The sequence below is a fragment of the Mustela erminea genome, chromosome 14 (assembly GCF_009829155.1).
Source record: "Mustela erminea isolate mMusErm1 chromosome 14, mMusErm1.Pri, whole genome shotgun sequence".
Lineage (NCBI taxonomy): Eukaryota > Metazoa > Chordata > Mammalia > Carnivora > Mustelidae > Mustela > Mustela erminea.
The window spans coordinates 50851183-50872460 of NC_045627.1; the positions used below are offsets into that span (position 1 = coordinate 50851183).

Genomic DNA, 21278 nt, shown 5'->3' on the forward strand with positions numbered 1-21278 from the left:
TCTGCATGTCCCTCGGTGGGTTTTTATTGACATAACTAGGATCACACTGCTCATCTCGTTCTGCAGTTTGCTCTTTTCCCTTGCTTGGTATGTTTGATATCTAGCCATACTGGTGGTGCACATCAGCTAGTTGGCCTTTTAATTGCCTGACCTCACGTCACCATAAGCGTGTGGCATCCCTTTGCTGACGATTCCCCACGGATGGAGACTTCCTCTCTCGCAGGTCAGGTTCCTGGAGAAACAGAGTGAGCCAGGCCTGGCTGCAGGAGGCACACGGGTAACAGCACTGCAGGAGCCGTGCCTGGCAGGGAGAGGAGAGTGTTGGACTGGGCAGAGAGAGAAGTTGAATGTGATACAGGTCTCATGGGGACCTCAGCCAACTTCGACAGACTCTGGAGTGGGGATGGCCCTTTAAGAGTTACCCCAAATTGGGGATATCTGGGTGGCTCAGATGGTTGAGGGTCCAACTCTTGATCTCAGCTCAGGTTTTGATCTCAGGGCATTGAGTTCGAGCTCCATGCTGGGCGTGGAACCTACTTAAAAAATTGTCCCAAATTAAAGCCAGGGGCCAGGCCTTCATACCCCGTACAATCAGTCATTGGATGAAGGTTGTCCCTGAGGAGGGAACATAATCTGGGTGAGTTATTCCTTGTAGGCAGCCAAGAACAAATCCTGGGAAGAAGTGACTTGTTGGCTGACGGTCCTGAAGGTGGGTCTGGTCAGCACCCAGCACCAGGCCATCTGCAGTGACTTACAGTTACAGTGCGCAGCACTTGTCTCTGAGCCTGCCTCTGTGCCCATGTGCACAGCTGTCGCTAGAGTACGTATAAAGAAAAGGAATTTCTGGATCTCTTCACTCTCAAGGATATAGCTGAACTGTCCTCCAAGGTGACAAACCACTGGCTGTCCCTCTTGACTCCTGTGTCCTGTGACAGTGCTCACCTCCCCCTCACCATGGCCTGTGTGCTCTTGAGTCACAGGTCTTCACTCTGGCAAGCCTAATGAGTACAGGATGGAATCTCATGATCATTTCCGTTTGTTTTGCTGTGATAATAAATGAGGCCAAACCCAAAAACTCGCAGGTGGTTAATTCTCTCTTCGATATTGTACTTTGGCTCCGAATAGAAGATGCACTACCCTGTCCTCATGCCTCTTTTCTGCCCCTCTGGACTTTTTCAGTTTGCCCAGGAAGAGGGGCCCTCCTCTGAGATTTCTTACAGTTCACAAGTTGCCAATGTGCCAGGAAGTCCTGGAGATTTTGCTGACCTTTGGGTTAAAGGCATGTGTGTGAGTGTGTGTGTTTGTGTGTGTGTGTGTGTGTGCATGCGTGCACCTATGTGCATAACTGTATAAGATGTACACATGTGTGGTATGTTATGTGTGGTGTGTATGTATGTGTGCATAGGGTATCCATTCATGGGTGCAGTGCAGGTGTGGGTGAGGGGGCTGCCACTCCTGCTTTGACCCTTCTTTGACCCTATGGTATGCCTGGGTGCCTTATTCAGTTAAGTGTCTACCTTCAGCTCAGATCATGATCTTAGGGTCCTGGGATGGAGCCCCGCATTGGGGAGTCTACTTGTCCCTTTCTCTCTGCCTCTCCCCCTGCTCGTGCTCTCTGTATCTCTTGCAAATAAATAAATAAAATCTAAAAAAAAAAAAAAAAAAACCCTGAGGGACACCTGGGTGTCTCAGTCACTGGTTAAGCATCTACCTTTGGCTCAGGTCATGGTCCCAGGGTCTTGGGATCATGTCCCACATCAGTCTCCTTGGTGGGTGGGGAGCCTGCTTCTCCTTCTGCCCCTCCCCTGCTCATGCTCTCTCTTCTCTCTCTCAAATAAATAAATCAACAAAATCTATCAAAAAACAAAAACAAAAACAAAAACAAAAAAACCTGAGTAATTTGGAGCATAACCAGAGACTGACACTTAGGAGTGACCTGAGACTACACGGTCTGCAAAATCTTTCTTTCCAAGCTCAGCGGACAGGCAGATCTCCCGCTGGCTCTCAGTTGTTGTTCCAGTTACTTCTGGAGAAAAATCTGATGCTGCCTATTCTCACCATGAACCAGGTCCAGGAAGAAAGAGAAAGGGAACGAACCACAGTTCATTACATTATTCTCCTATTGTTGTTCATTTTAGATAGTTTTCTGCTTTTCACTGTGAAAAGCAATGTTCTGCAAACATCAAGATTTCTCCATATTTAATATTTTTTAAGGTGTAAACTCAGAGTCGGGATTGCTATGTCAAAGAGTAGAGCATTGTGAGGCTCTTTAACAAAACTTTCTTGTTCTGATCTGACTTCTGCTGATTCATAGTAACAGCCACCTTTCACCGGGGCCTCAGAGAGTGCTAGGCGTGAAGCTAGATGCACTTCTGCCCCCGTTCTAGCTCCTGCTCCCTTTCCCCCTCTCTGCACCCCTGCCTTCTCAGATCCTATTTTCTTCTGTCTGGTCCATTCTTTCTTCATGGTGCAACTTTGTGTCTTTTCCAGTGGAAACCAACCAGGCTTTCCCAGCTCCTTCCATGTTTTTAGCTCTACCCATTACATGCATTAGCCCAGAGCAACCCAGACCAGCCTCAAGGGCACTTTCTCCCCAAAAAAGTGGGGAAAGGAAGAAGACAGTGAACACTTAGGTGATTTGGGGTCCATTTTGGCACTGCAGTTGGCTCAGACAGACCTGCATGAGGAGGCCTAGAGACCCCAGGTTGGGGACTCAGAAACACAGCCATTTCTTGGGTTCCTTCTGGAGATGACCCCTTCAGTGCTTCTCAGGCTGTGTTTCTTCCCAGGTGGGTTGGTGTGTGCCTGCTATTTGCTAGGCTGGTCCTGGCTTCTGCATCTCATTGATGTGAGGTGCTTTCCGGGCAAGGAGTGAGAAGGACTGCGGGTATGGGTCCAACAGACCAGGCAGCAGGCAGGGCATCACCAGTCATATGAGGAGACATAGAACATGATTCAAATCATATCTGAGAGTGAGGATCAGTGTCAAAATCAGAGAGGAATAAACATCCCCCATGGATCTGTGGTGCATAGTTGCTAGAAGCTGGTATACAAAGTCTAGAGTTTGCAAAGCAGGAAAGAGGAGGACCAGGGGAGGCACGATGGAGGCACCAGGGTGGTCTGCCCAGATTCTGGAGACCAAGACTGCAACTAGGGCTGAGGTTGACAGGCCCCAGGTAGAGGTTGGCAAGGCTGGTTCCCCAGAAAACAGCATCAGTAGGCATGCCTGGCTGAGTGGCTTCTATCGAGAGCTCTTAGGTATGTACATGGGTGGGAACCAAACCTAGGAAAGTTCAAAATCATTTTGAACAATGTAGACTTGTCAGTATGTATTTTGTCAAGTATGGACATTATAAAAGAGAAGAGCCTATTACCTCTGATCTCTATCATTTTGTAGAAAGGGGGAGATAGTTGAGCTGCATTTGGCTGTTACAAACAATATTTGTTTGCCCTTAGTTTGTTTACTGGATCCAGACTAGAGAAGGCCCCGGACCCCTCACAGGCCCATGCTGTCAGATGTGCCGTGGCAGAGACCCAGCAGCCCCATACAGACAGCTGGCATGTCAGCGCTCTCTGCAGCTACTGGACCCATGAGAAGGAACAAAAGCTTTGCGGGAGGGAGCTATGGAGAGGCCTACTTGGACCCCCACACGGGTGTATCCTTCTGATGAGCATAGCTGCCCACTATGCAATGGGCTCCCTGGAGGAGGGCCAGTTATCTGAGTAAGAAGTGTTCTGGGAAGCTGAGGACTGAGGTATGAGTTTTCTTCGTGATCTGGGAAGGAAAGAATTTCTGGAAGTTTTATTCAGTCTGATCCAATGTAACCCACCTGTGTGCGGTGCTGCTATCTGTCTGTCTTGTGTAGTTTCCAGTCTCCACATGTTAAGGCAAGTCTGGGAAAATTCAGACCCCTTCATGTCAGACTACTCCAAACTTTCTTTCTTTCTTTTTTTTTTTAGATTTTATTTTATTTGTTTATTTATTTCACAGAGAGAGACACAGCGAGAGAGGGAGCACAAGTGGGGGTACTGGGAGAGGGAGAAGCGGGTTTCCTAGTGAGCAGGGACCCCGATGTGGGGCTCAACCCAGGACCCTGGAATCATGACCTGATCTGAAGGCAGACACTTAACGACTGAGCCACCCAGGCACCCCATGCTCCAAATTTTCTCAGCAACCTCAGCTCCCCCAGGAACTGCAGTATAGATATGACAGGCTTTGGTCACACACTGGAGAATCCTCTGGACCTCCTCAGCATGCACGTGGGAGAAGGGGACAAGGCCGGCCCTTTCACTCAGACCCCATGGCAAGCTCTCAGCAGCAAAGCTCAGACTCCTTGGCACATAGGAATCACGTCGATGTTGAGGCCTGCAGTAGCCTCCAGGGTGTCCCTGGGATTTGGGAAACCAAGATGCTGACTGCACAATGCATTGTGCCAGCTACACCGATGCATGAGGCCAAATGCTGAATAAAAATATGAGACCCTTGATCAAAAGTGACTATGGAGTTCAAGATGGCGACAGCAGATCATGAAACCAGAAGGCCCCATGCTACCACCCAGGACACACTGTGCGCTGTTGTGCCTTCTAGAGTGTGAACAGTGTGGGTTCCTTGTGGTGAAGAGGCCAGCAGGGGCCTCTGCTCATGTGGCTCAGTGCCATCATAGCTACAGGCTGGAGTCCACTGAGGGCAGCACCCACAGGGATGGGTTTGCGCCAGACTCCTCACTACACCGTGGGGAGGAATTGATGTTCAGGACAGAGGGCATAGGTCAGATGAGCTAGATGGAATCACAGCCTTTGAACATGGGAGAGGAAGAGTTTCTGAGTTCAGAGAGATGTGATCTCCCACACCTGCCTGTATTGGCCCTACCAATTCAGTTGGGCTGGGAAAGAGCAAGATGCAAGGAAGGACTGACCCAGGGATTCCTGCTTTCTCCCAATTTTGATAGAATTTTGGAAGAAGTAGAAGCCACAGTGTTTCTTTTACCAGTGGGAAGGTCTGTGTTGTGTGAATGGAGGTCTCAGTTCTTGGATTCGCCAAGAAAGATTTATGTGAGGATCCGCACTCCAGTAAGGACAGCCAGAAGGAAAGGAGCACGCACGGAAGAGTTAATTAAGGGCGGTACACTCTCGAGGTGGGACAGTGGGCAGGCCCAGAGGTGGTCACTGTCCTGGCTGCAGGGGTCCTTCCTTTTTACGTGAACTGGGTCTTGCGTCATGGACAGACAGGGTGGTCTCTAATAGAGGCTGCTTCTAATCGTTTGTGAAACTTCTCCCACAGGATGGGAGTGGCTGTTTGACCCTACGAAGTTTGTACCCAAATTATCATGGCGGCCTTCCCCCATGGTGGGAGAGAGCAAAACTGCAATGCAAATGCATAATAATGAGTCTAGGGGTTACCCTAGAGCAGAGATGGAAGAGAAGAGTGCGTATTTTACATCTGTGGCTCTTGGTCTGTTAGCCCCGGGGTCCTGGGAGCCACAATGTCAGGATGTTGAGGGGTCTTGGAGGCCACAAAGTGAGGATGTTGTGTGTGCAGGCATCTAACGCATAAACTATCACTGTCCTTGTCTCCAGCTCAGGTCTAACTAGCTGCCTGCGCTGTCACTTCGTGACCATGCCAACCAAACGTTAATCAAAGGGAAAAGGGTGTCCTTCTGTACCTTCTCCCCGAATGGATGCCTGGATGACTAGGGAAGCCTACACAAGTGAGGCAAGAGAGGCAGTGACCAAGGAGGGCCGAGCCCACAGGAAGGTAGCACTTGCCCAAAAGAGCACAGGCTTTGTCTTTGATTCTTCCTGCTCATGAGACCATGACCTTTACCTTGAAGAAGGTCATCAGAACAGAGGCCAGTGCAACAGAGAGAACGTGGGGTTAGCATCACAACCAGGGTTCAAATCCTGACTCCAGCAGTTCCTGACTGTGGCTCTGAGCAAAGTGTGAAGCCTCCAAAAGCCTCCATCTCTGCTTCATTTGCAAAAGTCAGGATAAAAAAGGTCTTTTATTCTGTGGTTGTTGTTTGAGCTACCAAGTGCAAGTTCCCAGCATGGCCCGCTGTACAGGGAACCCCCCAGGCCTCATCCCCGGCTCTTCTCATGATCTATCCACACCACTGCTCAATTCACTGTGTCTGCCTGTGGCTTTCCGTTCGGCAGAACAGGGGACAGCCCGTCAGCCCTACCAACTGGTCACTTTGCTGGGCTTCAGCACGATATGACACGATATGACAAAAATGAGCAGACTTTAGGAAACGTTACACGTGCAGCAGTAAAAGCAGACATTAGGCAGATGGCTAAATGGCCATGTAACAGAGTGTCCAGAGGATGGCGCTGTTGCATTTCATTCTCTGGCTGGGGGTGAAAACCCTTTGGGGAATCCAATGGGAAGAATAACCCGTGAAAGGGAAGCCAGAAAGCATTTCTTGAGGGCGCTCCTTAGAAGTTCTCTTCCCAGCACATCCGTCCAAGTCAGGCTGCCTTGAGTCACAGCCCATGACAGCCTTCTGAGAGTGACCCAGGCCTTGTCCCCAGCAGATGTTGTGCCATAGGCGGCTTAGGACAAAAGGTGAGCAGGTCCCCATGCCCAGCCCATAACAGCCACAAGACAGAAGCATTGTAGTGCTCCTCAGAGTAGGAATATCAGAGCCGAGGCATTGGGAGAGGGGCCAGAGGGGGTGCCACTAGAGTTGGGTCTTCACAGACGGTGACTTGGGCTGTGCAGCTGGGAGTGGGATGGCCAGGGCAGTTGCCCCTGAGACTGAGGGTGTGGCCCTGAGGGAGTGTGGCTGGAGCGGGGCGTTGAACAGGGACACAGTAGGAGCTGGTGCTGGAATAGTGGGGCAGGTCGCAGGCCACTGGGCAGGGGAAGACTCATGGCCTCCCTCCCCTGACATGGGGGAGATCAGGGAAAACATGGGGCTAACTGTTGCCCACTTGCAAATGTCTACTCTCTCACAGAACCACATACATGCCCTTATATGGACATTTCCACTCTCCCAGCCTACAGAGACACTGTCCCCATGAGTCCGCCCACTGCCCACTGCTATGGCAACACTTTCTCCCTGCCCCCCAGAGAAAGAAGGGCCTATGGGGAGGGGTGGGGAGGGGACAGCATGGAGGGACCATACTGCCCAGGTCTCACATTCAGGAAAGTCCACAGTTTAGATGTTTGATTGTATTTCAAAGTGTAACTTTGATGCAGGCACAGAAGTACACCACCAGGACTAAAAGACATTCCTCGTCCGTCTTTATGATTCAGCAACATTGTCGTACCAGGAATTAGTATTTTCTACAATTCCAGTAATTAATTGTATTTAAATTAAATAATTTGTATTAACTGTGTTAAAGCTCTTCTTTGGTTCCACGTAAACATTTAACACAAACTTTTTTTTTTAAATACACTGGGAGCTTCAACCAGTGGGAAAGGTCTGGGGCTCTTCAGGCCTTTTATAGGCTTTGCCCTGGCCAGTGACCAGAAAGGCCACGGACTGGAATCTTCACCACTTCTAGACTCTTCCTCACTCCACCCCATTCCATGCGTGACCTCTAGAGTCAGAGGAGAGAATGGAACTCAGAGGAAACGGAAACTCTGTCTTTTTTTGGGATCAGTGGGTGCTGAGTCCAGTCCTGGGGTTCAAGGCCAGGACACACAGCTCAAGAAATCCAGCAGGTGCAGGCAGAGCTGGCCATGGCTAATAAGGACCTGAGTTCCCCAGTGGCTGGGAGCCCTCACCTAGGAAGGCTGGATGTCATTACTTGAGCACCTATCACCAAGAAGTAAAAATAGGGACATCGCAAATACCAAAGCAAGGACACATTTATTCCAGCAAATTCAAATCCAGGTTCGGTCTCCCACAGAGTCCTGGTGGGAGGGAAGCCCACAGTTGTGTTATGCTGGTGAGCCAGTTATGCTGAGTAAATTAACAGCAGCCACATGAGCTGTAGGCTGCCCTGTCCCTCAGGGTAGATCATACCTGCTCCTTCCAAACCATCTCAAAGTTCGAAGCCACAGGCAGCTGGTGGTCACATGTGAGATGCTGGTGGGAAAGGGCCCATGTCCCTCCAACCCCAGTGCATACTGCAACCCAAGGGCTCTGGCACACACTCTCTCCATCCTGCAGTTGGTTTGGGGAGTGTTCCTCAGTGGTTTGAGGGTCATCTTAAAAATCATTGAGCCATTGAAACAGCATAGGCACTGAGCAGTTGGAATGGGCCCTGGGACCTTCAAACAGCCCAGTCATATTGGTGGTACTGGCCAGGGCTGAATCCAGCTTGCCCCATGCTCCCTGCCTCCCAGAATCTAATTATTCTTTCGCTGCAAGGTGACCCGATAAACTTGGATGGGGTATTTGAGAAGCCCCAGGGCTTTGGTGGTGGACAGACCTATGCAGACCTACGGGTTGAAATCACGGCGTTGACCGGTGTTACTTCAACTGCCTGCATTTTGGTTCCTGCATGTGTAAATTGGGACTCACAACACCCATCTCACTGAGTTCTGGGAATCTGTAAAATGATGGGTGTCGAGCACATGCTGTCCCTGTCCCCTTCACCCCCTGGGGTTATTGGAATGTGTCCCACCCTTCTTGCCTCCTTTAATCCCTGTACATCTCTGCACCTCAACTTGTCTATACTCCCCTGTCTCATTTGTGCTATTTTCTGCTGACTCCGGGTTATTTTTCTCTTGTCCTCTTTCCATTGTCACCTCTTGCCCCCCAACAATCCTTCTAGGCTTTCCTCTTCTCCCCAATCCCCACCCTTCATCCCTGGCCATTGCCTACCCCTGCGGTTAGACCCAGTGGTGTATGCTTGGTGTGGGCCGGCATTTACCTTCAGGACATGGCAGCTCCCTTTCCTCCCTCAGGCTGCCATGCAGGCAGACTTAGTCCCCATGATGCCCAGAGGGACACAGGAGCCCTCCACCCTGCTTCACCCTGTCCCTCAGGCCAGCACTACCTGCACCCACACTCTGCCACACTCATTCCTTCGTAATGGTATTTGAGGGTGGGGACTCCCATGTCATCCTTGTAGAGGATGGAGATGGGGCTCAGTTTGGTGGGCACGCAGCAGGCCTTGCCCACCTTCATGGGGAACTTGAGATGCACCAGGGTCTGCACAATGGCATGCTTTGTCGGCGTGACGTCATCGGCTAGGGGGAAGAAGCAGCCACCTTTACATTCGTAAGCATCATACTCCTTGGGTGCAATGATCCAGCTGTCCCAGCCAATGTCCTCGAAGTTCACCCGTAGGGAGGTCTTCTGACAGTGGTTGTTGGCACCGGCACTCCTCTTCCGTCTGGCTAAAGAGGACGCTGCGGCTGTGTGAGCTTCCCCGTCCTCCTCATCCCTGTGGTCACCTGCCTCTGCCAGACCATTCTTGGACACCTTCTTGAACATACTGTCCTGTTCATGGCCAATCATCTCCCTGAGCTCCAGCCTGGTCTCCTTGGTCCCATTGCTGCGGTCATTGGAGAAGACAACAAAGAAGGGCAGGTTTTTGGAGCCTGGGGGGACACTGATATCCAGCTTATCACAGCCCTTCCTGTGACTCTCCACAGTCACTTCCAGTTTATTTTTGCTCTTGGTAGAGTCTGCTCTGACCCACCGCTTCACAGCACTGGAGACCTCAAAGGTCTCCCAACCTTCATCTGAAATGTCCTGGGACACAAGGAATGTCTTGGTGTCTGCAGAAGCTTCCCAAGCATCTGCTCCATCCAGAACATCATAAATAGCCATGTTGCCTCTCAGCTCATGAGAAGTGTCTGCATGACTTTGACAGGAGACATAGAGTCGGAGCTCGGCCCTGGTGATCTGCTCATGCCTAGGAATGGAGATATTGAAGAGCAAGATATGCTTCTGGAAGGGGAAGTCTTCTGTGGCTGTGATAGATACAGCATCTGAAAGGCAAGTACACAGGGATGGTCATCTTCCATGACATCAAAACTGAGATCATGACTTGGGTCAGAGGGCATCCAGGACGACTCTTACTGACTCTGTCAAGTCTTCATTTGGTTTCACTCAAGCCCTTAATGTAGAAGAGAATTTCAAAAGGTACATGTGGGACCCTCCAAAGCAAAACAGAGACAAGAGAAGCCTTGCATTGGAGTGGTCAGATCCAACTTTTTAGTAAGCATCTACTCTGCCCAGGATTGCCCTGGGCACTTTGCATTCTATACTGCCCTATACGTTGCATTCTATACTCTTCACAGTGGGCCTGGGAGGATCTAATTAGTATTCCACTTTCACAGATGTGGAGACTGGATTTAGGCTGTTTAACTGCCAAGTGCACACCCTGTAAAGCTCTTCACATAAAAAAAAAAAAAAAAGTCAAATAAACGACATAGCAAAGCATATTGTCAGCCTCAGAGTGCAAATCCCGAGTGTGCGATATTCAAGCACATACCCTGGGAGGGGATGGTGAATTTCCAACATTAAGACAATGTGAAAAATCTCAGCAACTTAATGGCATAGAAACAGAATTGTTATTCTGAGCAAAGCAAAAGTGGATTTTTTTTTTTTAACGTTTGACGAGAATAAAGAAAGAAAACAGATCAGTCTTGATTGCTTTGTCATGTTAGGTAAAAATGAGGTTTATCTTTGAGCTATACAATTGTCTCAGTTTCCAACTTCTCCTGGCTGGCACATAGTCGTCAGGACATCTCTATTGTGCCATGGCTCGGTCACCAATATGAAGTCATGACACGAGGGGAGTCTGTGTGGTGCTATGAAATCCAGCAGTGTCTGAAAGACTGCCTTGCTAATCTGGACTCAACCCCTTCCTAGGCTTATGACCTTGGAGAAGTCCTGAGTCTCTCTGTGCCTCAGTCTCCTCATCTGTAGAATGGGGCTCATCCTAATGCTCTTTCAGGGTTGGTGTGAGGCTTCCACAAGATGGCATACAGAACTTACTGTCACTTTCCCTGGCCCATAGCAGATGCTCAGTCAATATTTCTGTGTCCTTCCCAGGCCCTCCTCCCCAACATGCATGTCCCCCTCAAAGCACATGGCCCCTCACCCAGTCTTGATGTGCCTGACATTCTGGCCCCTGCAGAACATTTGTGAATAGTGAATGGTGTGTATAAGCGTTAATGGCCTACTGTGCTCTTACTGTGCCATGCTTTGAAATCACTATGGGACTGTATCACACATCTAGAAAACAAACAGCCTCTCTACCTGAGCTTCCCTTGGGCCGTCCATGGAGGGAAGCCTAATTGGCCTTCACAGGAGTGCTGGCCATAAGCACAGCTGGGACTGAGTCAGAAAACTTGTTTAGGGTACATGGAAAATGCTGGACAGGGGAGGGGCTGATCATCGAGATGGTGCCAAACGTTGGACTCCGAGACTATGGGATTTGGTGATTAGGTCCAGCCAATGAAACTCAGCCTTTTCCTAAAGCACAGGCAACAGACATGCCCCAGGGTCATGGTGAGATACTGGCAGCTGCTTGGTGATCTGCGGGTTGTAGCATCCTTCAGATAGGATGTGTGCTCTGCAGGCTGGACAAGGGTGACCTGCCGTGGCACTGAGCCAGGCCTTTTAGGGGTTTGCAGGTGTCAAACCTGGGAGGAGAGAGGCCCCATGTGCATGAGTGTTCAGAGACAGCGGCAGCAGGAAAAGCCCAAGATTTGTAGGCACATGGGATCTGTGTCAGAATCCAGCTGCCGGACCACTACGTGACTTGGGCAAGTTCCCCCAGCATCTGCAAGCCTTGGCTTCCATGCTCACAAAATTATTTCACTTACGTTGGGTGTATTAGTCGGGGGAGCAGGGTGAAACAAGGGTTTGTTACCTTCCAGCCCTTTCAAATCAGGTAAATCATTTTCTAGTTAGAAAATAAGTTGTCCTCTCAAAAAAATTTATTGGACTTGTAAATACCTTTTGGTGGGAGAGAAGCAGATATCCTTTCAAAGTTAAAAAATACACCCATCGGTTGAAAGCTAAATAGGCTGTCTGTTTCAAAGCAGGGAAGGGGAAGAAGAGAAGGAAGGGATGGAAGAAAGGGAGCTGGCATTCCCGTAGGCACCGAATGTGTAAAATTGGCCCTGGGCCCAGAGAAGGAGAACCTTCTACAGCAGAGCTGTCCAGTAGAACTTGGTGCCAGGATGGGAATGTGCTATACTCTGCCCTGTACTATAAGGTATCCATTAACCACACATGACCCTGGAGTGATAGATCCCAAACCAGTGAACTAAGTTATTAATTCTATCTCACTTTAATTCATTTAAATTTAAAACTTAAAGAGCCTCCTATGTCCAGTGGCTGCAGGACCCGGCAGTGCAGCCCTCATCCCTGCGTCCCCCCCAACCAGGGGGAGGGCCCCGGAGGAGCCGACTCTACCTTCCACACTGAAGCTGCGCACGATGTTGGACGCGGGGGTGGTGGACTTGTCGGTGGTGTATCTGTTGTACAGGTCGATCATGTACTGGGGTGGTTCCGCTCGGGTTCTGTCCTGGGAAGGGATGCCGCTGAGGTTGAGGCTGCGCAGGAAGTCCACCTTCATGTTCTCCAGAAACATCCTCAGGTCGAAGGCGTCCCCCTCCCGCTCCCCTCCAGGCCCCGGGAGCAAGCGGTGGGCATCTCCCCCGGCTGACGCCCTTCCCCGGCTCTCCAGGGGCTTCCCGGGCGCACAGCCCGCCAGCAGGGAGAGCACAGGCAGGGCCACCCAGAGCGCCCCGCAGCACATCTTGGGACGGCGCTGTCGCCCTGAACGGGGGACTGCGGGCAGTGGCCGCGGGTGTGCTAGCGGGCGCAGGGAGAGGCCCGGAAGGAGCGGGCCGGCATTTTCCTGCCCACGGCTCAGCACCGAGCCCCAGGGCCAATTCACAGGCTCTCACCCGCAGTTCCCCAGAGTGGCCTCCGCTTGCTCTTATCTGGCCCTCGATGCCGTGCTCCCACCTCTTATCTAAGGGAGCTCTCTGTTAATGAAGGCTCTATAAACATCTGACAAACACGCAGGGCTTGTGGGAAGGACACGGCCTGCTGCAGAGAGCCCAAATTTCTCCGTGGGGTTATCACCCCCTAATTAGGATCCTTTCTCATTTCCTTGCCAGCTCTGGTCCGAAGAATCTTGAGACAGGGTGACACATGCTCCATCCCCTGGGCCACACAGAGAATCCAGGAAACAGACAGGACCAGAAAGTCCTCCAAATATAGAGCAGACCCAGAACTCTCAGAAGACCTTGGTAGGGTCGATGCCGGGCAGGGTCTCCCTGGGTGAACAGGAGGCCTGCTCCCTGGGGAGCACACTGGTTTGCCTGAGTGTGTGGTTGGAGAGCAACCTGCATGCTTTCTCATCTGTCGAGGGAGTCCTGAACCTAGGGATCATGGAGGAATGCAGCACCAGGGGAGGGAGGCTTTGGAGTCCCCGAGAGGAGGACTCAAATCCTGGCTCCCTTACTGACTGCCCACAAGTGTCACTTGACCTCCCCGAACCTCAGGTTTAGAAAAGACATGTGAGAGATCAAAGATGATCGCATACAAACTTCACGGCAGTGTCTGCAAGCTCAGGTCAGCCGGGTGGGCACATTCTGGCTGCCACTTCCCTGCACCTCCCCAACCTGCTCTCCAGAGGACACCATACCCATCCGGACACTGGCTGCCCAGCCCTCAGAAGAGCTCTGTCCCTGGCTTGGGGCTGGGGACGGTCCTTGCTTGTGTCAGCTGGGTGATTGCTTGGGCCACACTTGTCAGCCAGGAGAAGCAAGCAGTCTGGGGAAAGGAAGGAAAGAGAACAGGGAAATCCTGAGGACAGCACGTGCCCAGGAACTGTCCCGCTGGCCCCAGGAGGCCAACAAGCTGCAGCCCAGTAGGGGTCTGTGAGGTCCTGGGGTCTGCGTTATGGTGAAACCATCATGCCCATGAGTAGACCGTCCATTCCCATTATGTGTGGGTTTGACTGAGCTAAAAAAAAAAAAAAAAAAATAGGAGTAGTTGCACATCTCAGGGGTCTGCTCAGAGGGGGATTTGAACATGAAATCTTTCTGTGCTGGCAGGCCTCCCAGGGAGAGGGAGCATTGTGCTGAGCAGCTTCAGGAAGATGGAGGAGGGGCACCGCTGGCCAGCAGGCGGAGGTCAAGGATCCCAGTGTGTGCCCAGCATTCTTTCCACCCTTAGTGGGGGCAGGGTGAAACCAGGGGCCTCAGACTTGCCGGGCCTGGACAGAACTTGCTGTCCCCATCCTTTGGGGACACTGTCAAGGGAGGGTAGACGGGAAAGGGTGCAGCTTCAGAAGTGCTGCTTGGAGAGGAGGCAGGAAGCACACTGGGCCTTGAGCCAGCTCAGTGCAAGAATTCGCTAGGGCAGGGAAAGGAGGAAGGGATGCAGAGCCTGGAAATGGAGCTGCAGTGTGCAGCAAGGAGGGTCTGGGAGGAGCTGGAGAGCCAGGCACGCATACCCTATGGTGCTCCAGTTCCTGGGGGGCAGCCCAGAAAAAGGCCACATTCAAGAGGCAGAGCCAAGGGACACATGGGAGTGGCCTGAATGTGGTCAGGGGAGCATAAGGGGCTGCTACCTGATGTTTTCTTAAAAGCATGGTAGATCTTATTTTCTGGTTGTAACAGTAGTATATAGTGCAGATGATTTGGGAAATGCAAAACATTGTGAAGAAGGAAATAAAAATAACCTACAGTCTCACTCACCAGTGATGCCCACAGTTAATATTTTGAAATCCAGTATATGAGCTCCACAATCCCCAATTTACAACCCTTTGGGCCAGGAGTGTTTTGAGATTCAGAAATGTTCAGATCTTGGAAATTTGGTATGACATAAAAATTGTAATATTCCCAATGGGGGTGGGGTCAGTACCTTATAATCAAGTACATTAGCGTTTCTGCAGTGAAACAAAAACACACATACCCATTCAGATCAGGTTTTGCCACCAAAGGAGTCAAAAGGAACTTCAGGTTTTCTGATAGTTTTGGGTTTGGGATCTCAAATAAAAGACTGTGGACCTGTTTACATGTGGGGTCACCACATCTGGCCATGGAGGCTGCTCAGGAGCCCTGCCTGTAATGTGGGTGATGCTCCCAGTGCTGTGTACTTCTGGAATTATCTGCCCAGTGAGCTCAAGGTATCACTACGTCCATGGGTCCTTCCTTTACTGTTTTCAACTAATGGCATCAGGCCTCTTGATCCATATCACCAGGAAGTCTGATTCATTTCTTAAACTGTCCGAGTGCCCTACAGGTTTGTTTAGTCCAGAGAGGTAGAGGTGGGATGATATCAGTCCAGCCTCTTGGTGCTAGAAGTGGCGAGGGAGAAAGGCGTTCCAGCAGGTCCTACCTGCTGTCATTTTCAGTGACACCTAGTTTTGCTGGAGATGGGTCCCACATACCTAACAGTGGCTTGAGCACAGGTGCTGGGATGACCTGACTGGTTCACGTTTCTTCCCAGGTCTCCATAAAGTCCCCCCTTTGGGCACTGAGATAACTAATTTCTTACGCACACTCCCAGGCTTACCCTTCTTCAAAGGCAGGTATCTGGACCAAGAGAAGAAGCCATCTATGGCCATATTGTGACCCCATTCTGCACTCTCTCATAAACCTCTAGGTTCTTTTGGGGAGCCTGCACTGCTAGCTCAGACTCCCAGTCTCCTCAAGGTGGTATGATTTCAGAGACCCTATTTAGGAGGGGGAGTGGGAATAGAGTTCTAGGTTCACAGGATGAAAGGATTCTGCAGAGGGACGGCAGTGGTGGTTACAGAACAATGTCAGTGTACCCAATGCCACTGAGCTGCCGATGGTAAATTTTATGATATGTATATTTCACCACAATTAAAAAAAGAATTTTTAAAAAGTATATCATTTAGAGTTCTTTTTGTGGTAGACTGCAGAAAAGCAGAATCCAAACAGTTGTAAGCAAAGTGGATTACGGCTAACTAATGAAAGTTGCAAAGTCCAGGGAAGGTTTGGCTGTAGCCCAGCCTTGTCCAGAGTACAGGCCAAGTTGTAGTGGTGTTTTCTTCACGCCCAGAGTGGCCTTCCACTGTGTGGTCTTCACCCTCTGCCTCCCTGTTTAGAGAGATGGCTGCAGCAGGTCCACACTGCATCCAGTGCGCCCTGGGGTGGGGGTGGAGTGAGGGCAAAAGTCTCTTGTTTAGGAATTCCCCATTAGTCTCAGTGTGGCTTCTCGGTCCCGTTTGGGTCATCTGTCCATGCCCTAGCCAATCACAGTGAATGAGGGGAATGCAATGTGCTGATTGGCTTAGATGGGGGTGATGCTACTGAGGTCGAGGAATGAGAATCAGATTGGGATAATCCCTAAGAGACTTCTAGATCTGGTCCCCAGAGGAAGCCACTACTAAAAGATGGTAAGATGGTGTCCGTGTCTTCGCATGCCATGAAAAATTTCCATATACTTCACTTTTAGTGACTGAATAATATCCAACAGTGTGGACCTATCCTAATGTATCCAACATTCTCCAGCCATAGGACAATTGGGGTATTTATTAAAGATAATGTTGCAAGGCACATTGTTATAGGCTAAATTTTATATTACTTTCTGGAGACAGTTCACCATAAGAGGGATGTCCAAGTCAAAGTGTATGCAAACAACTTCAAAGCTCTTGGTAAACATCGCAAGTTGCTTTCCAGAAATGTTCCTTTACTATTCACTTTCCAGAAATGTTCCTTTACTATTCACTTCCATTAGCAGAGCCTAAGGACCCGTCTTACCACCCCTCAGAGGTAGCTCTTTCTAGTCTTTAGTAATTTGATGAAAAAATGTGTTAACTTGCCTTGCTAGCTAACAGGACCCTATTTTCTCTATGTTTTGATAAGCCACTCCACAGGGTCTAGACTTTCTAGAAGGTACAGCGGTAGCTGCCCCATACCCACACTGGTCCAGGGCTGTGCTCAGGAATCTTGTTTGGTTCCATGTTGTGTGTCCAGGAAGAGGACCGGAGTGATCCACAGAGGCCTGCATGCTCCTAAGGAACACTGATTGCCATGAGTACAGAGCTTGGCATGCGGTAAACATTCATCAAGTACTTGTTCTTGCTCTTGTCTGTACAATGTCCAATCTTTCCATCCCTGTTTTGGTTACCCCTGGAGTGGCTCTGCCCTTCCCTTCCTCAAAGCCCCTGCCTTAGCTGTGCTTTCAGTTTAGAATGCCTCATACTCTTCCTCACTGCCCTCCACCTGGGCCAGTACCCCCTGCCTTTTAGTGCCTGCTTAGGACTGCCTTCCACTGCTTAGCCTCTGTGTTCTGAGTGACAGCACTCAGACATCTGGATTCATCTGACAACCACTGTGACGGATCCTAGGACCACCTTCTGCTGTTGGCTTGAGGTGGCACATCCTTCCGGCAATTTGACATGGCCAGAGTGTGGGCCCTGTGTTCATGGTGGATCGAACACCTCCTCCGGGCAGGCCTCCATGCTTGTCTCTGCACATGTCCTTGAATACTTCTGGGTACTCCCGGCCATGTGTAGGTCAGTCTGGCTCTGCCCTGGTGGGTGCTGACACAGCCTTGTCCCCCTGTCTGTACTTGATGCCCAGACAGTTTGGCATTACTATGCTATGGTGGTATTTAACCAAAGCCCGTGTAATACCATCCCTCCCAGGAATTGTGAATTACAGAAATAGAGTCAGCACATGCAATTGCTATGGGAGAAGTACAGTTTAATGAATAAGAGAGGCATATGTGACTCAGCTATTTATTTCAAGGACCGTTGAAGTTCATCTCTCTAACTAACAGACTTCAGCCTTCATTTATGGAGGTGGGACAAGATCTGCCTGTATTTCAGTGACACAGCTGCCTCCAAGGGGTCAGGAACCCCTCTGTCCCAGGAAGTATGCCATGAAGACACCTCTCAAACTCTACACTTACCCACACACTATCCAGAAAATGAAAACTGGACCCACCCTGAGGCTGTGAGGAGAGAGAATGAGTCAGGTTGAGCAGAGCCTATGCCTCTTCCCAGCTCTGGGCCTAGCCTCTGTGAGACCCTGCTGGCATCTGGCACCTGGTATGTACTCAACCAATGTGAACAGCCTATCTCAGGACCGTGCTCAGCTGGTCATTGCATTTTTTTGGAAGAGTGGTTCTTGAAGTGTGGTTCCTGGACCTCCAACAGCAGCACCTGAAAACTGGTTAGAAATGCAAAATCTTGCCTTGGGTTGGCAACTCTAGAGGTAGGGCGCAGCAACCTAGTCAAGCCTCCATCTGATTTTGATGCACATTCAAATCTACACATTGGGTTTGATAAAAGAGGAAATTGGTACGAGCCTTCCAAGAGATAAAGCATGTCAATATTGCCTACTATGGGATTGGGCACACAGTAGCAGCTAAATAATTGAACAAACAGGTGCATTCCTCTGCTCATCCCTACTCATACAGACAGGATTGCTGGCACAGACTGAGGGATTTAGGGTGGGATTAGAATGGAGAGGGAAGAAAAATATTGCAAAGCTGGAACGAGCATCATTCTCTCCGAGAGTAGAAAAGAGGACAGAATGAAAATCTCAGGGACATCAGTTTATCAGTGAAGGATTTTGTGTTTCCAGCTTTTGGTAGAAGGAAGTAACCTTGAAGAGACAGGGCTGGCAAGCTGGTCCTGCCCTGCTGGTCTTTCCCCCAGAGTCCTGTCCCGCTGCTAAATGCACTTTGCACAATGCACTATGCCCCAGCCAACCCAGCTCTTCCATCTGGTAGAATCAACTCCATTCCTCTCCCTTGGGATCCCCCTCCTCAGACCTTCGCACCCTTACCCTAGACTTCTGCAGACTCTTCCAGTCTGGCCCTGCATGTGTCCTGGCCACAAAAGCATTAGTGGTAGGCCACAGCACATGTGACATTTTATACATGACTGAGACATACAGAGGCACCTGCTGGTGCTAAACCAAGGCTAAACACTTGGTGGCACCTGGACTCAGTTTCCCCATTTGTTAGGAAAAAAGGTTACATCAGAAGTTTTCCAAAGTCTCCCCATCCAACCCTGGCTGCCTTAAAGTTTCTACCTTTCAGTTGTACTGTCTCTATCTGTCACATGAATTAATCTATGAGGCCCCACCCTTTCAGAGGATATAAACCTTCAGAAACAGGGCTCAGGGACGCCTTGGTGGCTCAGTTGGTTAAGCCGCTGCCTTCGGCTCAGGTCATGATCCCAGGGTCCTGGAGTCGAGTCCCGCATCGGGCTCCTTGCTCAGCAGGGAGCCTGCTTCTCTCGCTGCCTCTGCCTGTCTCTCTGCCTGCTTGTGTGTACTCTCTCTGTCTCTGGCAAATAAATAAAAAAATCTTAAAAAAAAAAAAAAAAGAAACAGGGCTCAGTGGCAGGCCACCACACTGCTCCCTCCAAGCTGACACCGATGAAGATGCATGACCTCAGGGATCCATGCACATCTAGGTTGAGTGCTGGAGCCTTTTACTTTTGTGACAATGTGATGCTGATATTTGGCTTTTAAGAGGAAGAAAAAATTGTTTCATACAAACATTTCTTTCTAAACTTTGCTTTACTGTAAGGTCACTCAGTGCCATTGGGAAAACCCTAATCAGCTTGGGGTGGTGGGGCGGATCACTCTCTGGGAAGCTGGGAAACAGCACCAGCCACAGAGGCCTTAAATCAGGCAGCCTTGGGTGTGAAAGCCTACATTGTCCATGGTCTAGTTACGATGGAGTTGGTGGCCATATTATTTATCTGTCCTGAGCCTGTTTTTCTGTCCTACCAATTAGGAAGTTAAGTTGCTGTGAACCTACAAGACGCTGTATCTGAACCGTGTGGTCTTTATAAAGGTTAGCAGCTACCGAAGACACCAGTTCCTTCCAGCACACTCCAAAGTCATCACCGCTGGGGAACATCCATCCTGACACAAATGTAGAGCCCCTGCATGGCTGGACACAGGAGTGATCCTCCCAGCCTGCCCCCCAGCCTTGCAAACTGGACATGAAGGCTTGTAGAAGCTGTAGGGCTTTGGAGTGACCCAGATCTCCCAGGAACTGTGAAGGCCAGAAAGCACAAGACAGAACTCTTACAGGACACCGCAGCTTCATCATGAAATAGAAGGGGAGCAGTGTATGAGAAAAAAACTGAGGGGCACAAGGAATAAGCAAGAATCTATATTGAGAAGAAGAGCCTTGGGAGCCTTATTAAGTTGCAATATTTTTACTCATTTTGCTATTAATGTATATCCTGTTCTGTTCCAAAAATGATTAGATGTGGCGAGCCAGATGCTCCGTGTGCAGATCAGCTTGAGACAGCCCAGCACCCAGGGCACGGGTCCTGTAGGCCCAGCGCAGTCTCTGCAGGAATCAGGCAGCGTGTCTGCTAAGGACCACCTGATCTCTGCCTGTGGGGTGGGGAGCGGGGGCTTGCTGCGTGTCCAGAGCTGCTGTTCCCACACGACCAGTTGGAGTGCTTCAGAGGAGACCCTAGGCAGACTCTGCTGGGCTCTGCTGGGGGACCCGCAACTCCTCCCTCCCCCACCTACCTGTTCTGGGCGCTCCTTCCAGGGTCTGTTGCTCTGCCCTCAGCTGCAGCCACCACAGCCTTCTTCAGAGGCCACATGGGCTTCTAGAGCTACCACGAAGAGGGCCAGAGAACTGGAAGCTTCCGTCTCCCCACTGGGTGCCACCCGGAGAAGAGGTCTGAATGTCCAGCTCCCTTGCTTCAAGGCTGGGTGAACCCTAAGTTATAATTAAGCTCCAGAGCTTCCCACAAGAGCCAAGATCTGGGATGCTTGGCTTCTTGGCCTCCTGACCAGCTTCCCCCCGTCCTTGCCTGTTTCTCTTGGGAGCATTTCCTCATCTATCCCTTGCCCAGACACGCTCAGCTCAGGAGCCTGACCTAAGATAGATGCCATGGGATTCTTTTCTGCTCCTAAGTGTCCCCTCAGGGCACTGCTTATGGCTTCTCAGATTCCTCCAAGTAATATTTGGGGCTGCATCACCGCCTAAGGTCCCACCTGAAGGGCTATTATACACCTGCCCCAAGTCGGACCCAGATTCTCCTTCAGATATGCTGGTCAGTCAGCTTTGGGCACTAGAGTTGATGTCTGCTTGGGGTGATGTCAGCTCAGGGGTAAGAAAACCATTTATGGGAAGCTGTTTTGGGATGGGGCTACTGATGGGGAAGCAGAAGCCCCTGGACCTTAGGAGATACTCCTGACTGCTTCCGATTGAATCTCTTGCTTGAACTACCCCAAGTAAGAATCCTCTACGCAGGACACCTCAAATATTTCTTTAAATGTCTTAGACATCTTTCCACTGCTCAGTGTCCCCTCTGAAACTAAGGAGGTGAGGAAGTTCTGTGGGGCCACTGTGCCTGTCTGGGGCCCTGTCCTGCCTCGA

At 50.3% G+C, this 21278-nt stretch overlaps 1 protein-coding gene across 1 annotated transcript; it reads right to left on the bottom strand.

The window, feature by feature from the left end:
* Window positions 1-6512: 6512 nt before the first annotated feature.
* On the bottom strand, window positions 6513-12896 carry GDF2 (growth differentiation factor 2). The gene is made up of 2 exons (XM_032313387.1): window positions 12333-12896; window positions 6513-9892 (listed from the first exon to the last, which is right to left on the bottom strand). The coding sequence occupies exons 1-2, from the start codon at window positions 12676-12678 to the stop codon at window positions 8949-8951; spliced, it is 1290 nt and encodes a 429-aa protein (XP_032169278.1). The 5' UTR covers window positions 12679-12896; the 3' UTR covers window positions 6513-8948.
* Between the last annotated feature and the right edge of the window lie 8382 nt (window positions 12897-21278).

Excerpts from the sequence above, each read along its gene's own strand:
- GDF2 (XM_032313387.1), bottom strand. The coding sequence starts at position 12,678 with ATGTGCTGCGGGGCGCTCTGGGTGGCCCTGCCTGTGCTCTCCCTGCTG. Across the intron at positions 9,893-12,332 it reads GCGCAGCTTCAGTGTGGAAG|ATGCTGTATCTATCACAGCC; the intron begins GTAGAGTCGGCT and ends CTTGCCTTTCAG.